This window comes from Pteronotus mesoamericanus, unplaced genomic scaffold, assembly GCF_021234165.1.
Source record: "Pteronotus mesoamericanus isolate MK-2021 breed Mesoamerican mustached bat unplaced genomic scaffold, CSHL_Meso_final contig_56, whole genome shotgun sequence".
Taxonomy (NCBI): Eukaryota; Metazoa; Chordata; class Mammalia; order Chiroptera; family Mormoopidae; genus Pteronotus; species Pteronotus mesoamericanus.
The window spans coordinates 368,660-384,134 of NW_026555201.1; the positions used below are offsets into that span (position 1 = coordinate 368,660).

General features: G+C 45.6%; 1 protein-coding gene across 2 annotated transcripts; it reads right to left on the reverse strand.

Moving 5' to 3' along the window:
• Window positions 1-64: 64 nt before the first annotated feature.
• STAT2 (signal transducer and activator of transcription 2) lies at window positions 65-15,248 on the reverse strand. 2 transcript variants are annotated; one of them, XM_054579902.1, is made up of 24 exons: window positions 15,114-15,248; window positions 13,206-13,349; window positions 12,881-13,034; window positions 12,485-12,580; window positions 12,219-12,308; window positions 12,052-12,127; window positions 11,527-11,612; window positions 11,207-11,361; window positions 8,137-8,295; window positions 7,938-8,030; window positions 7,673-7,732; window positions 7,261-7,281; window positions 6,945-7,038; window positions 6,747-6,794; window positions 6,583-6,666; window positions 6,320-6,418; window positions 6,082-6,217; window positions 5,952-6,004; window positions 5,730-5,824; window positions 5,011-5,147; window positions 4,650-4,832; window positions 4,385-4,442; window positions 3,102-3,406; window positions 65-2,835 (listed from the first exon to the last, which is right to left on the reverse strand). In XM_054579902.1, the coding sequence occupies exons 2-24, from the start codon at window positions 13,334-13,336 to the stop codon at window positions 2,693-2,695; spliced, it is 2,556 nt and encodes an 851-aa protein (XP_054435877.1). In that variant the 5' UTR covers window positions 13,337-13,349; window positions 15,114-15,248; the 3' UTR covers window positions 65-2,692. The 2 variants fall into 2 exon arrangements, with proteins under 2 accessions (XP_054435877.1, XP_054435878.1); XM_054579903.1 differs by having other exon boundaries at window positions 13,206-13,384.
• Between the last annotated feature and the right edge of the window lie 227 nt (window positions 15,249-15,475).

Genomic DNA, 15,475 nt, shown 5'->3' on the forward strand with positions numbered 1-15,475 from the left:
TGGGGACCTGGCCTGCAACCCAGGCATGTGCCCGACACTGGGAATCGAAATGGTGACCATTCGCAGGCTAGTGCTCAACCACTGAGCCACACCAGCTAGAGCCAGTCCATTTTTTTTTAAGGTTTTATTTATTTATTTTTAAAGAGAGAAGAAGGGAGGGAGAAAGAGAGGGAAAGAAACATCAATGTGTTTGCCTTCTGCTCATCCTCTACTGGGGACCTGGCCCACAACCCAAACATGTGCCCTGACTGGAAACCAAACCAGTGACCCTTCGGTTTGCAGGCCGGCGCTCAGTCCACTGAGACACACCAGCCAGGGCAGTCCATTAATCTAATGGGATTTGCATGTGTTGAAAAATTACCAATACTGGCGAATTTACGATGTTGACCTAGTTCTTGTTGAGTATTTATTAGATGGGAAGGGAAAATTGGGGTTATTTATCCTCTTGGCAGCAATATAAGGAGGGAGGATTATTTATTATATTTATACTTAATTATGTACTTTTTAAAATAAACTTATTTATGAAGTATTTGAGTCTCATTTCTAGATTTGGTTGGGGGAAAAGACAAATGAAATATAGGGACAAGGGACTACAATATGCATCCCTCTTCTACTCTGCAGAACTATGGTAGAGATGATACTTCCTTTTGACCCCTTAACATATAGCATAACTGGGATCTTTTTGGTCTTGATCCCTGTACGGCTAAGCAAGATGAAAGAGATTACAAGAGGCTGAGATTAGGAAATGGGGCACCTCTCTTGGTCCACTACCCAGTGGCTCCTTCCCTGCTTTCTGGGCCAAGAGTGTATTTGGCCAAAGACAAAATCCCGATCACTGTAGGATCAAAGTCAGAGTTGTTCGAGCAGGAAGGGCATTCTAGGAAAAGTAAGTCCCTAAAACTACTGGAATTCTCCTTCGATGGATCTCTGTGGGCCCTCTCAGAAGGGAGTCTGGTTATAAACTACCTTAGAAAGAGTCTAAGAAGGGGATAGTGATTATTGCCCATCCTTTTCTCCATCTTCACAACATCAAAAAGAGACATGGGCTTTGGAGTCAGGCAGACCCAGGTTTAAAATTTGGCTTTGGCACTAACCAGCTAAGGAACAACAGGCTAGTTATGTAGCTACTCACCCCCTCCCCACATATAGCTTTCAGCACCCCTAGAAAATGCTATGGGTCAGGAAAGGCTGCTCTAAACAGGGAGGTAAGAAGAAACATAATGAAAGGGGTATACTGGGGTGGGTGGAAGACAGGCCATGATTTGCTGACCTTGATCCTACATGACCTGCTGGTGTCCTCAAGAACATTAGTCTTTGTGAGCAGAGAAGTAAAGAAATTCAAAGAGAAAACATTTCTAGGTCAGCACAAAGGTTATTAGCCACTTCTGCTCAGATGGGCCTCTTTCTGAATATTACTGTTTCTCTAACACAGCGATTTTCAACCAGCGTGCCGCAAGGAAAAAAAAAAAGATAACAGCCAACACAATAGCCATATGGTACGAATGAATCAGAATTACACCTATTTTGTTTTTTTTTTTTTTTTTGGTCAGATCAGAAAAAAATGTTTTTTTTTGGTGTGTCACAGAATTTAGTCATTAGTTTATATATGCCATGAGATGAAAAGGTTGAAAATTGCTGCTGTAACATACCAGGCAGAAAACTACATGTGTAGAGCTTTCATTTACATCGCAGGTTCTCCTAGAAGCACTTCTTAAAGCAACAGTTGTCCTGGGGTTCCCTGGGAATGGCTAAGGTGTGATGTTGTCCAGAGCTCCATGAGGGACCTTCACAGTTCTAAGTTCCAGGGACTTCCAGGTCCATGCCCAGGGAATAGAAACCATCTTTTCAGGTAAACAATATATTGTACAAAAGGAAGGGATGGTATTTTAATAGAGAAATATGTAAGACCCAGGGCTTCTCTTCCTCTGTTAAAAATACCAAGTTCCATCCATACTATAAAAAGTGTAACTCAATCCCCAGCACCCATACCATCCCTTGCCTCCAGGAGTGCTTTGTCTCCTAAACATTGGGAAAATGGAAACCGGGCAGGATAAGTTATTGCGCAAAGCTTCACAGGCACATGAGGCTGTTAGGATCATTTTTCCAGGGAGGAATGGGTGTGGCCAGCTTGGGGGGCTGGGTAGGAGACTGGTAAGAAGAGGAGGTCTACCTCTTCCTCCCTCCCTCAGAGGGAAGCTTCACATGGTGGCTGAGGCAGAAAGCTCTCAGTCTCTATAGGAAAAGAGGAAATGTAGGGCTTGACTCAGGAGTGAGGGGAAGGAGGAAGGGGAGGGTTATCCTACACGTGAGGGGAGAAATGGAGCCCTGTCATGGGTCAATTCCCCACTCAGAGCCAATGCTAGTGGGAATGAGGTTGGTCTGACTGGCTATTAAAATGCTGAAACCCTTCCACACCAGAAAGAAGCAACTTCTCTGAACTCTCCGTGTATCTAACTGTCCTGGCCTGCTCCTAAAACCACTGTGCCTCCCAGGGCAGCAGGCAGCCTCCAGCATCCTAGTTAGAGCAATGGCCAACATATGGCCCACATTATGCTTGTACCTTTCACTCCAAGTCACAGGGTTCACCCAGCTTAGAAGGGACACATGTCTGATTTCCTACACTTGGAGAACATCATGATGTGGGGGTGAGCAGGGGTAAAAAGATATGGAAAGAACAGAGGAAACATAGTTCCTAGTAGTCAGAAGGAATCAAGGGCCCATCTGTGTAGAAATGGCTGGGGTGGAAGATGTAAGCCTCCTCCTCGGTGGTCTGGCCAGCTAAGAGTGGGTCTCCATTTGGCATGATTTCTTCAATCTTCATACTGTCTCTAAAGACTGGGTAGTCCAGAGAAAGAAGTCAGGCCCTGATAGCAGGCAGGGGGTTCCCAACCCAGCAAGGAAAGTAAGGGTTGGGAGGGCCTGAGGGGGCACTTAGGTGGGGCAGGGATTGCTGTGTGCATTTCCTAATAAGAGGAATTAAAAGGAAATGAGCCTCCTCTCCAAAAAGGACCTTAAATCTGGGTCTTCTCTGTAATGGGTAAGGGAGAAGACTTGGGAAAGGGAAGGTATGCCTTTTTCCCCAGCCCCATCTCATCACTTACTTTCCATTTCCTCAGTGTTCAAGTGTCTCAGATCATGGGGCAAATCTGACTCTGGCTCTGGCACTGGCTCTAGAATAGGCTCTAGAATAGGCTCCAGCCTCAGTTCTGGTCCCAGGTTTGTCTCTGGTACTGCATCTAGTGTGGACTCCAGCGATGGCCCCAGATCCAGCCCTGCCTGTAGCAGTGGCTCTATCTCCAGACCTAGTTCTTGCTCTGGCCATGGTGCCAGCCCTGAAGGCAGCTCTAATGACTCCACTTCTGGGTCCAGATTAGGCTCCAGTGGTTGTTGCAGCTCATCCACCTGTCTGGATATCCCAATACACACAAAGGGAGAGGGCTCAGTCATTAGGTAAAGTGGGGAGTGGTAGAGCAGACAGAGGCTACCTCTCTAGTGTAAGAAGGTAATAGAGCAGAGGGCTTAAAAGTGCAAGTTTTGCTCTGTCCTGGCCAGGTAGCTCACTTGGTTAGAGTATTGTCCCGATATGCCACGGTTGTAGGTTCGATGCCCAGTCAGGACACATACAAGAATCAGCCAATAAATGCATAAAGAAGTGGAAAAACAAATCGATATCCTCCCCGCATCAATAAATAAAAATTTAAGAGAAAAACAAAAGAGCACAGGATTTGCCAGAGTTTGTATCCTAACACTTACTAACTGGGTGACCTTAGGCAAGTTAACTAACTTCTTTGGTCTTCAGATTTATCATCTGTAAAATGGGAACAATACATAATAATACTTGAGAGCCAGGAGGATGGCTAAAAGCAGGGCTCTGGAACCTGACAGACCTGGATCATTGAGTAGTCATGTACCTGAAGCCTGGCATTTCACTATTCTCAACCTGTTTCCTTAGCTGAAAACAGTAGTAACAGTGTCTGCCTCAGAGGACCATTGTGAAGATTCAATAAATGAGAAAATGAACACAAAGCTTTAGCCTAGTGTCTGGTCCTCAATAAACTTTCATTAAATGTTCCTACTCACATGAATTCTCATAAGGATTAAATTTTTTTAAATGTTCTAAAATATCTAGTACCATGTTTGGCATCAAGCAGATGTCCATGAACATCACTGACTATGACCACTATTATCAGGGAACCCCTGTGGAACCTAAGAGAGGCAGCAGGAAAATAGAGAGGAGAGAGACTAGAAGAGCAGGAAAAAGCCCAGAGGACTAGAAAGTATGGATTAGTAAGAGAAAAGGCCAGAAAGACTGGAACTGGGTGAGTTCGATTCACTGTGTCAGCCAGAAAGGGTTGGGGAGATGGCCGAGGAGTTCACAACTCACCTGTTAGAGACCACAATGAGCTTATGTTTCAGGTATTTTTTTCGTTCCTGGAGATTAACTGTGGGGGACATACACAAGGGGTGGGGAGGTCAGTAGACTGGACACAGACCTATGGCTGTTACAGTCATATCTCATTAACTAGCAGTGTCCCGTGAACAAACCCCTTAACTTCTCTGGTTATTCAATGTTTCCCCATGTTTGTAAGGAAGGAGTTGGAATTCTGGATGCCTGCAATCTACCAGTGAAGCATGTCCATGACTCTCACCTTTGTCCTCATAGTAGCACCCAAAAGCCTCATCCCGGGGGATTCGGGGGTAGAGGAAGCATAGTGGGTTCTCCGGTATGTTCTCCTCAGTGAGCAGCTGGTAGTGGTGGATGATTTTGGTCAGCGGGAGTGACTGCAGCACCTCCTTGGTGAAGGGCTTCACAGAGTAGATGACCACCTTATCTGGAGAGTGGATACAAGAACAGGCAGGCTTGGGAGAAGAGGCCGGGCCTGGGAGCTGCCCACCATGCCTGCCCAAGCCCAGGCCTGCTGAGGGATTCAGGACAGAGCCAGGGAAGCCAAGGACAAGGAGAAGGGCAGAAAGGAGAGGCTGTGGGAACAGCAAGGCAGAGCAGCTGACCATCGTCCTGGTGTTCCACCCAGGAGCAGGTAATGCCCCCTTCCAATGTTTCACTGAAGCGCAGCAGAAAGGTTCCAGAGATGGTCTTCTTCAGCAACTTGCGCTCCTGGCTCCGGCTTACAAAGCCCATGATGCGTCTGGAGCAGAAAATGCAGCTGAGAGACCTGCCTGCCTCCCTGATTTCTTGGATAGGGAGAGAGGGCCAGCTTTTGGCATTGGCTCTGCCCCTTATAAACTGTTCCACTGTGGCCAAGTCACTTCACTTCACTGACAATATCCACCTCCCAGGGTTGGAAGAGATGTGGGGATTCAGTGAGGCCATACAGATCAAATGCACCTTATAAAAAGCAAAGTGCTGCGCATATGGGCTGGCAGTGTGGTGGGAAAAGCATACACTTGGCTTCAGGCATGACTGGGTTTAAATCCCAACTTGGCCCCTTGCCTAAGTTCTTTAATTTCCTCACTTGAAACAAGGGAGGCAACACCCACCACTCAGCTCAGTTCTAAGGATTACATGAGAGCATTCACGAAAGCACCCAGCAGGCTCTGGAACACAGTACATGCTTGACAAATACTGGCTCTGACTTACTGCAAATGTGAAGGGGGTGTGACCTGGAACGAGTTTTTGCTCTCGCTCCCTATTTGCCACACGAGGGCGCACCGAGTCCACTCTCAAGCCCCAAAAGACCTGAGGAGAGGGTGGCTGATGAAGGTCTTACCCATCATTCCATAGATCCTTCAGGTGGTCATGTACCAGCTCCAGAATTTTGTCTAGCCATGTCCAGAATGGGAGCTTTCCAGGGGGACTCTCACGCTGAAGGAGGAATGGAAAGGCAGGAAGAGATACGGAGCTGCCCTTGGTGTGGGGCAGGATTGGTGCGGGAGGGGCAGGAGCCTGGACTGGGGACTAAGATCTAGCTGCCCAGGATGCAGGGCATTACCTTAGTGAAGTCAGCCCAGGACAACATCGCACACTCCTTCCCAGAGTTCTGTCCTGTGGCAGAGAGACAGTTAGATGATGAAAGGAGGCAAGGCCAGAGGGCTGGGGCAGAAAGAAAATGAGGTCTGTACCAAACAGCTTGTTCTTCAGCATGTTGAGCTGGTCTTGGTCGAGGCCTCGGCCAACGTAGGATGAGAACTGCCAACTGAGAGCAGGGCCCAGCAAGTTCCAGGGGGCCTTGGGGGGGCTGGAGAAGAACTGCTGATTCTGTAGGAGTGGGAGGAGGACAGAATGGCTCAGAGTGACACCCTTACACCAACCTGCCACATCCCTCCTAACCACCCTTTGCCTGTTGGCCCCACCTCCTACCTGGGGGTTTGAGCTGAGCAGATTGAACCAGAGAACTGAGGCCCAGGCAACTGAGAGTTGACTCATGTTCGAAATAATCACCACGGGGAGGGTGTCCGTCTGGGGAGAAGACAGGAATCACAGAGGAGGCTGTAATGGTTTTAGCTGCAGGCATTTGGTAGGGGCAACGGGTAATATTTCGCCCTGAGGGGTTTCTGTTTAACCCTGCCTTATGCTTTCTCCCAAAATGGTTTCATCTCTCCCTGCCCTCCATTTTTACTCACTTTCAGTTCCTGCTTCAGACCCTGGTAGGTGTATTTGACCATGAAGCTGATAATGTGCAGTTCCTCTGTCACACCAAGCAGACTCTGGGACAGCCAAAGACACAGTGGTCAAGGGGGCCCTTTGGCACATTCCTTCTACTCCCAACCCCCTGTCCAGGACTCACCTTATTGTTGCCCTTTCCTGAACCAGCTGAACGTTGCTCCACCAGAGTCTGTGAATTGAGGGGCAGGGGAAAGAATGCCAGAGGAAGGACCTCAGTGTCCCTGGAACCCCTATTTTGTCCTCAAGACTTCCCAAGGCCTCGGAACTTGCCCCAGCCTGTTTCATTGGACTAGAAACTTAAGCTACCAGTCCTTCTTACCAGGTAACGGAAGTCCCAGATTAAGCCTTGACTCTGTCCTTTCTCAGGGGTCAAAGTTTTCTGGTTTGAGGTCAGAATGTTGAACTTCCGGAAGCTATTCCAGGAGGGAAAAGAGAGATGAGGGACAGGAACAGAGTTATTCTAAAATTCAGCAGGAAAGCAACAGAAGTGCCGCTTCATTTCAGACCTCTCCATCTCCCTCTGCTTAGATGCCACGCAATCGACCTCTACTTTGTGCCCCCATCAGGGCTGCCCCGCACGGTTGTACAGGCCACGCAGTGCACAAATGTTTGCAGCATTTCTGTCAGGTACCTACCCTTGTGATTGAGGAGGATTCCTGAAAAGAAATACAAAATAAATAAATAAATAAATAAAAATATAGTGTGTGTGTGTGTGTGTGTGTGTGTAAATAAATAAAAATCATTGGGAAGAAAAACAGTGTAGAAATTAGGAATTTGGTCTCTGGGATCAGACAGATCTGAGTTCAAACCCAAATGTGCAGCTTACTAGCTATGTGGACTTCCACAAGGACATCATCTCTCCAACCTTGTCTTCTTATTTGAATGGTGAATTGACAATTAAATGAGTGTTTGACAAGGTGCATGTCACATATGAAGTGCTCAACAAAAGGGATGAGTTATTATTTCTATGAGGTAGGTGTCTCCTCTGCTCTGTCGGCCCATGTCCTGGCCACTCCCTGGTCCTATCCATCACCTGCTCCAACTTACCTGTCAATAAAGACTTCTGCCGTCAGTGACTCACTGCCTTCCTGGAGTCTTACCAGCAGCCTGGGGGAAAAAGAGGTAGATGAGAGAAGTGGTCAACCTCAATTCCCTGAATAGATCAGGTGTTTGGAAAAGAGATTAGAAGAGACAGGTTGATGGAGGGGAAGGAAAAGAAGAAACAGCCACGAGTGGAAAGATCTGTAAAGCCAGAAAACAAACAGTGGGAGGTCTGGAAAAAGGAATCAGGAATAAATTCTGAAATGCCAACCTTGTTTGGACAGTGAACTTGCTCCCAGTCCTGAGGATGAGCGGTCGATGGGGAGTCTGTGGCATACAGGGCTGAGTTTCTACCACAAAGGCTCTGGGAAGAAAGATGTGGACGGAATATATAGCTTAGCATCTGTGAGAATGGCTCCCCCTGTTCCTCCCCTCTGCCCTCCCTAGATGTCCCTCCTTGGCCTCTAAACCTGTGGAGCAGCCGCTGTAGCAATTCTATAACCTGGGCCGTCTGCAGGTCCACTCCTTTGGTCAGAGGGTCATTCTGATAGGTAACCAAGAGACTCAATTCCTTCAGCTCCTTCAGCAGCTGCCGCAGATGAAACAATAGCTTTGCTCCATCAGTAAACCTGAGTGACAGAAGCCAAGGACAGAGAATCCATGAGTTTCCTGGAACCCCTAAATAGGTTCTAAGCCCTTAGAACCTTAACTATGCAGAGATTTAGAAACTGTTTGGGACAAAAAAAAAAAAGAACATGAGTCATAATCCAAGAAATGAAAATCAAAGCTACTTTCACACTAAAACTGATAAAAGATTAACGTAATAAAGCTAACTTTCATATGATCCTTGATATATAATATTTATTCTAAGTGCTTTACACATTTATGCATTTAATCCTTACAAAAACCCTATGAAGTGGGCACTAGCATTTTCCCCACTTTACAGATGAGAAAACAGAGGCACAGAACAGTTAAGTGGCTTGCTCAAGGTCGTAAAAGTTGTAAGGAATGACGCTGGATGTAATCTCAGGCAGTCTGGCTGAGCAATTCATACTTTTGACTTCTACACTTTGTCGCTATTAAAAAAAAAGTAATAATAGGCAATGTGACAGGAAAACAATCATATACCATATATAAGCAAATAAACTGGGATAGCCATTTGAAACTAATTTTTAAAAGCCTCAAAAAATGTACATACACTTTACAGTATTCCATTTCTGAGATATATCCTGAGGAAATAATCAGACACAAAGACAAAGACAAATGTACCTGAGAGTTCATAGTTTTGTTATTTGTAATAGAAAAATTGGAAACGATTGGTTATACATATATAAATTATGGCATAGTCACATCATGAAATATAATGCAACCATTAAAAATAATGATATAGCCTCAAATATTTTACATGGAAAGATACCCAAAAATATTTTTAAAAAATTGTAAGATAGCATAGATATGATTTTTTAAAAAGATCTCATTTATTTATTTTTAAAGAGAGAGGAAGGGAGGAAGAGAGGGAGAGAAACACCAATGTATGGCTGCCTCTCACACACCCCCTACCAGGGACCTGGCCTGAAACCCAGGCATCTGCCCTGACTGGGAATTGAACCAGCAACCCTTCGGTTTGCAAGCTGGCACTCAAATCCGCTGAGCCACACCAGCCAGGGCAGATATGATATGATTTATTTAAGATTTCATTTATTTATTTTTGGAGACATGGGGAGGGAGAAAGAGAGGGAGAGAAGCATCAACATGAGCAAGAAAAATCAACTGACTGCCTTTTGCACATGCCCCGATGGTGGACCAAACCCGCAAGCGAGGCATGTGCCACCACCAGCAACTGAAGTGGCAACCTTTCACTCTGTGGCCGACCAATGGAACCACACCAGTTAGCGCTAGATATGAAATGATTTGATTTATGTTTAAAATAGATGTTATTTTTCTGTATATGCATTGGAAAAAATATGCAAAAGCATTAGCAGACAGTACCTACCTCTCTGTGATCAGATTATACAGACGGGTGATTTTAACTTTCTTTTCTCTTTTGCGTTGTCTGAAATTTTTTCAAATGGTGTACATGATATTTATAATCAGAAAAAGCAATAAGGCTCTTTCTATTAAAAACAATGAAAGAAGGCTAGGTGTGCTCTTCCTCCTGTGAGCATGCCCACACCTTTGCCTTACCAGTCTTCTTCCCCCAGAGGCTGCATCTCCTAAACTCTAAGGGACCCATGAGACCTGCAATCCGGGGAGCAATGGGCAGCGGCTGTACAGTGCTAACCCCCTGAAACTGCCTCCAAGGCCCTGTTTCTCTGACTCTCCAGTGAGCTGACTGCAGCCTCGCCTTGGCCTGTAAGGTTTTCCTTATACAGAGCCACAGCAGCCCCGCCAAGGCTCTCTCTCTCCTGTTGCTTCTCCTATCCTAAGCCCTCCCTTGTTTCCCTGTCCCCAGGTTTAATGAACATATTCGCAAACAAAACAAAACAAAAAGTCAACATAATAACACTATCACCACCAGCAAGGAAAGATACATACTTGAACCCAGAAATACTACTTCTGGCAACTTACATTACAGAGATAATTAGGAATGTAAATAAAAATGTAGCTATGAGGTTATTTAAATAATTCCAATATCGATCATGTATCTGAAGCCCCATATACGTGTTTTTAATTTACCTGTATATTTTTAAGTTACCTGTATAGTTGAAATTATAATGAATTTCCTCATGAGAAAATAGTTAAAACAGTAGGTATTTTTCAAGTATGTTGAAGGACACATTCCTTTTTTCTTACATCACAATAAAACTAATGTAAAATAAAAAGCTTACTGGGAAAATAGCAAGAAATTAAAAACAACCTTAGTGTCCAAAAACAGAGTTAACTAATGTTACCTTCATATAAGGAACTGTAATGAAACCATTGAAACTAACATGGGTAAATATAATATACTGTAAGTTGAAAAAAACAAAGAAGCCCACATGTCTCAAAACAGTATGAATGGTATGATTCAGTATTTGTTTAATAATGTTATAGTAGCTACGTCTAGGTAGTAAAGTAGTAAGTAAATTTTTTTTTCATGATATTCATTGCACACAAAAGAGTAGAAGACCTATTTCTCTTCTGTGATTAAAAAGGAAAGGTTCTAGCCCTGGCCGGGTAGCTCAGTTGGTTATATTATTGTGCAGGTTTGATTCCCCGGTCAGGGCACATCCAAGAAGCAACCACTAGTGAATGCATAAATCGATGTTCCTTTTCTCTCTCTCTCTCACAAAAAAAAAAAAAAAAAAAAAAAAAAATCAATAAATTACAAAAAGAAAAAAAAAAAAAGAAAGAAAGGAGGAAGGGCTCCAGGCTTGGGTACTAAGAATGAAGAGCAGAGTGCAGTTATAGTCAGATAAGGAAGCTAGGATCATTCTGGGGAGCAGGGATTCAGGAGAGCAATACCTCTTGCCATATACAGGGCAGTACAATTTACACAGCACAGGGCAGTGGCTAGGACTAGTGCTGGGTGAGCATGATGGCAGGGAAGGTGCCTCTTACCACTTCTCTAGCTGGACAAGTTCTAACCCTCTGACCATGGGGGCTCCAATGCAGGCTTTCTGTTGCTGGGCTTTCCACTCCTCCAACTCAGGCAGCAGTAGCTCAATTAGGGTAGTTAATCGGCCTAGCAGTGCTCTGGAGTCATCCAGCACCTCCTAAAAAAAGACATAAGTGAGAGGTGAGCATCTCTCACCATCACCTTCCACCATTCAGCTGGGGATAAAAGGGACAAAGAGGCGAAGGCTAAGCAGCCAGAGCTCCCAGGCCCTTCCTTTCCCCCAGTTCCCTCCTGCCCACTCCCTCTCTCCTTTGCCTCCCACCTTTCTCCTTTTGTCCAATTCATTGAGAGTTTCCTGCAGAAGCTGCTGCTGTTTGGTATGATGGGGGTCCAAAGAAGGTGTCCTCACTGGATGGCAGGAGCAGGAAGTGAGACAAGTGCTCAGGCCTAGGGCTCCTTCCCCTCACCTTCCTGGCCCAGACCTCAGTCAGAGTCAGGAAGGGGGGATTCTGAAGGGAGAAGAAAGGAACCAAAGCAACGCACGGGCACTTCTGGGTCCTCAGGCGAATTCTGAATGGTCCTGCTTGAAAGAGGAGCCCACTCTATCTGCCAAGGCAGTTTCCTGTGCATCTCCTCCAACATTCACTAGCTGCCCCTTAGCCACACCTCCAGCCCGACCTCCACAGCATACCCTGGCACTTCAGCTTTGCATGGCAGCAGCACTGTAGCCAGCTGGGTGTAGCGAAAGGGGATTACTGTTTGCTGGGGCTTTTCCCTTCTGCTCTCTTCCACCCTTGGTCTCCCAGCAGGTCCCCGTCTTTCTCCCACCCTTCAAAGTGCTTCCTACCTGGGGCTTGGGTCTTGTATCGGAAGCAGAAGACATCTTGCTGGTCTTTCAGTTGGCTGATGGATTTTACCAGCTTCTGTAGCAGGGATGAGACCCAGATAAGGCTGCTTCTGTTAGAGGAGGCAGGCTGAGTCCTGTCCACCCTGACTCTTGCCACATCTACTAACCTCCATCATAGCCCTTAATTCCAGGATCCGGGACTCAATCTCGTGCTGCTGGCTCTCTATAGGTGCCTGGAGGGCTGGCTCTTCCTGCTCCTGAAATAAAGAGGCTCTGAGCATATTCAACACTAACTTTTCATCCATAAAAGCCAGGTCTGAAATTGTACAAGAGACTATTAGGGAATCTTATTCTGAGACAAGTTTTCTGAGTCCTTTTTTACAGTCCCTCTCTACTCCAGGAGCTCTCAATGTTACCAGCAAATTGTTCTCACCGCCTGGGCCCTCTGAGCCTGGATCAGAATTCTTTTTTCTTCATGAAGGAGATTAAAGATCATCTCAGCCAACTGGATAGGACCCCGGGAAAAGGCCTGCAGAAGGTGAAGAGTATTGATCAAACTCAACTGCCTTCAATGAACCTTCCCACCAGCGAAGCAGGCCTCCCCTCCTTCAGGGTCCTAGCCCTTCCCCTTTTCACCATTGGTCCCCAAACCCTAGCCTCTTCCAAACAATGGCCTTCTCTCTGCCAGTGATCCCCCAAGTCCCGGCTCTGTTCTCCTTTCCTCAGATCTGCCTGGTCCCTTTGCATCTCCAGGTCCTGTTCCATACCCCAAGCTATACTCCCCTATAGCTCCCATTCCTACCTTGTTATTCCCAACTCTTCCAAGTACCTGAATGTCCCGACAACATTTTCGCAAGTTATGCTGCAGCAACAAGCACTCGGGGTCCTGGCTGCAGCGGGCACACTCATAGTTTAGTTGATCCACGAAGTGGAGGAATAGCATGTTAGCCTGGGAATTATTGTTGCTCAATGCAGCTTCTTGCCTGGGGACCAGAAATGATAAAGGCTAGTAAATACCTCTGCAGGCCTGCTACTGTCCGGAGGCCTTCTAACCCCTTCCTGCCCTTGGTGTCTCCAGGATCCTGGGGCCCAGAAGAAAGTAACCAGGAACCATTTTCCTCATTCTCCACCCTCCAGCTTCCTGAGGACCTCACCAGTTTTGGTCTTCAATCCAGACAGCCAAGTACTGTCGAATGTCCATTGGCAGGAGGCTATTTGTGTAGAGCTGGTGCAGCTGATCCTGAAATGGGCTGTCGAGATTCTGCAGCATCTCCCATTGCGCCATTTGGGATCTGAGTCTGGATTCAGGTTCCCAATTGTAAAGTTTGCTGGACTAAATCATCCACAGTCACATCATACTTTATTATTACAAATTTAAAATTTTTAATTATACAGGTAAGAATAAAAAGGGGTATATAGACTGACTTCACTTCCAATTTTCATCCCTTACCCTTCTCTCCAGAAACCAATATTATTAGTTTGGTACTTGTTCTTCCAGGGAGTACTATTTATGAGGGCCAATACATGGGTCTTTTTATTTTAAAGGTAATTTTCGAATATACACCAAAATAAAGTGAATAGTAGAAGGATCATCCATGTACCCATCTTTCAACAAACATTAATGATATTTCTACCATTTTTATTTTATCTATCTTCCCCAATAAATTTATATGTGTATGTATTCATTTATGCTGGAGTTTTTAGAGGTAGTGTGGATCATAACTATCTATTTCAGCATGATTCCTCCTGGTGCCTAAGCTTTGTCAGGGGCTGAAACTTCCTTGGAGATAAGGCACACTCCGTAAACTGCTCTACATGTAGGAAGGAAGAGCTCCATTCCAAATGTTTAAATGCTGTGCAAGGGGTCACTCAATCCCAAAAATGGCTCCCTGATTCATGTGGATTATCGACTTTGTCAGGGACCCAGAAATTTTACTCAAAACTGGTTTTTGCCCGTCATCAAGTAGACTGAGCAGAGAATCTTTCTCCCTAGCTTGCTCCAGCTACTGCCTTTTGTCTGTTTAGGAAATTAAAACTTGTTCTTGTTGCAGCCTGAGCCTAACAGAAAAGAACAAACATGCACATCAGTGGTATAAAAATGTCACATGATTTTATTACAAATCAAAGGAAAATGTTTGGGGTGGGAGAAATATTTTCCCCCCAGAATGAATAATTATGAGCTGCCTTTCTACCTCTAGGAAGTAGGAACAGGGGAAGGAAAGGATTGGGCAGGGGTCCTTATTTTTCATTTTAACCTTTTCAGTAGTGCTTGACTTTTTAAACTATGTACACCTATATTGCCTTTTAAAAAAACAAATGAAGAAGCCCCAGTTCTCAAGGAACTCACTCTTGGTATTAAAAGAGTAAAACTGAATAAGAAACAAGAGCCGGAGGGAGCCAAAAACCAAAAAACAAAAAAACAAAAACCCAAAAAGCCAACAAAAAACAAAAACAGAGAATAAGGCAGCAAGTAAACACTGAGGTTTAAATATGAAAACAAACAAACCTGTTTTTTTCAAATGGATTTCAAACACTTGAGGTTAAGAGCTGTGACACTTATGTACTTCTCCAGTTATCTCTCACTCTCTTAAGGCACATATTTTGTGTTAAATAAGCTTTTCTGAAATGAACTTCATTTTGTATGTGATCTTAGGCAAGTAATTTCACCTTTCTATATTTTATCATTTTTAACATAACAAATAAGTATGATAGATCGTATCTACCCTTAGACATGGATCTATTTTGGGGGGTGTGGGGAGGGGATGAAAATCAAAAATATCACAGACCAGGTTAAAAGCGTTGGCTAAGACACTAAACCAATGCAACAATACCAAGTTTCGGGTCTCGGAGGCTGCAGGAGAATTTTGGGAAGGGGTCATTAGGTTTAGGGAGCTAGGCCGGACAAGAAGGGGTTGATCAGGGTGCTGCAGGCGACAGCTCCTATTTCAAAGTGGGGACAGAGGCTGACCCCTTCGGGACACAGCGCCCGGGGCCTGCCGCACTTCCCAGGAGGGGGTCGCGCCTCCACCCCCAACTCTCACGCGCGTTCTCAGGGTTCGTACCTGGTTCGGGTCTCAGTCCTCGCTCCTGGTTAGGGTCTCAGTCCCTAACCAGTACCTTCCAGTGGCTCTAATCAGAGCTTCCGTTTTCCAGAGAGAGCTCAGTCAAAGGTACCTCCCACCCCGCCCTCCGTTTCGTCCCAGTGGTTTTCAGCGGGCAGCTAAACCTTGGAGTTCGCCTGGCCCACCCCGCACCCAGACATTGGCCAAGCCCTTCCCCAGGCTGTGAGTTCATTGGCACCGCCACAGCCCCTCCCCCGCCACACGGCGGGACAAGCGGTGCGGAAACCACACCTCCAGCTCCAGTGATTGGTGGGAACCCTCAAGTAAACACCACCCCGTATCGGCGGAGGGAGGAGTCCGAT

What these genes read in the sequence shown, in the direction of transcription:
- STAT2 (XM_054579902.1), bottom strand. Translation starts at nt 13,336, where the DNA reads ATGGCGCAATGGGAGATGCTGCAGAATCTCGACAGCCCATTTCAGGAT. An exon ending in AATCCTCCTCAATCACAAGG is followed by an intron (nt 7,039 to 7,260) that starts GTAGGTACCTGA and finishes CTCCTGGAATAG; the next exon opens with CTTCCGGAAGTTCAACATTC. An exon ending in GTCTGAAGCAGGAACTGAAA is followed by an intron (nt 6,419 to 6,582) that starts GTGAGTAAAAAT and finishes TCTTCTCCCCAG; the next exon opens with ACGGACACCCTCCCCGTGGT.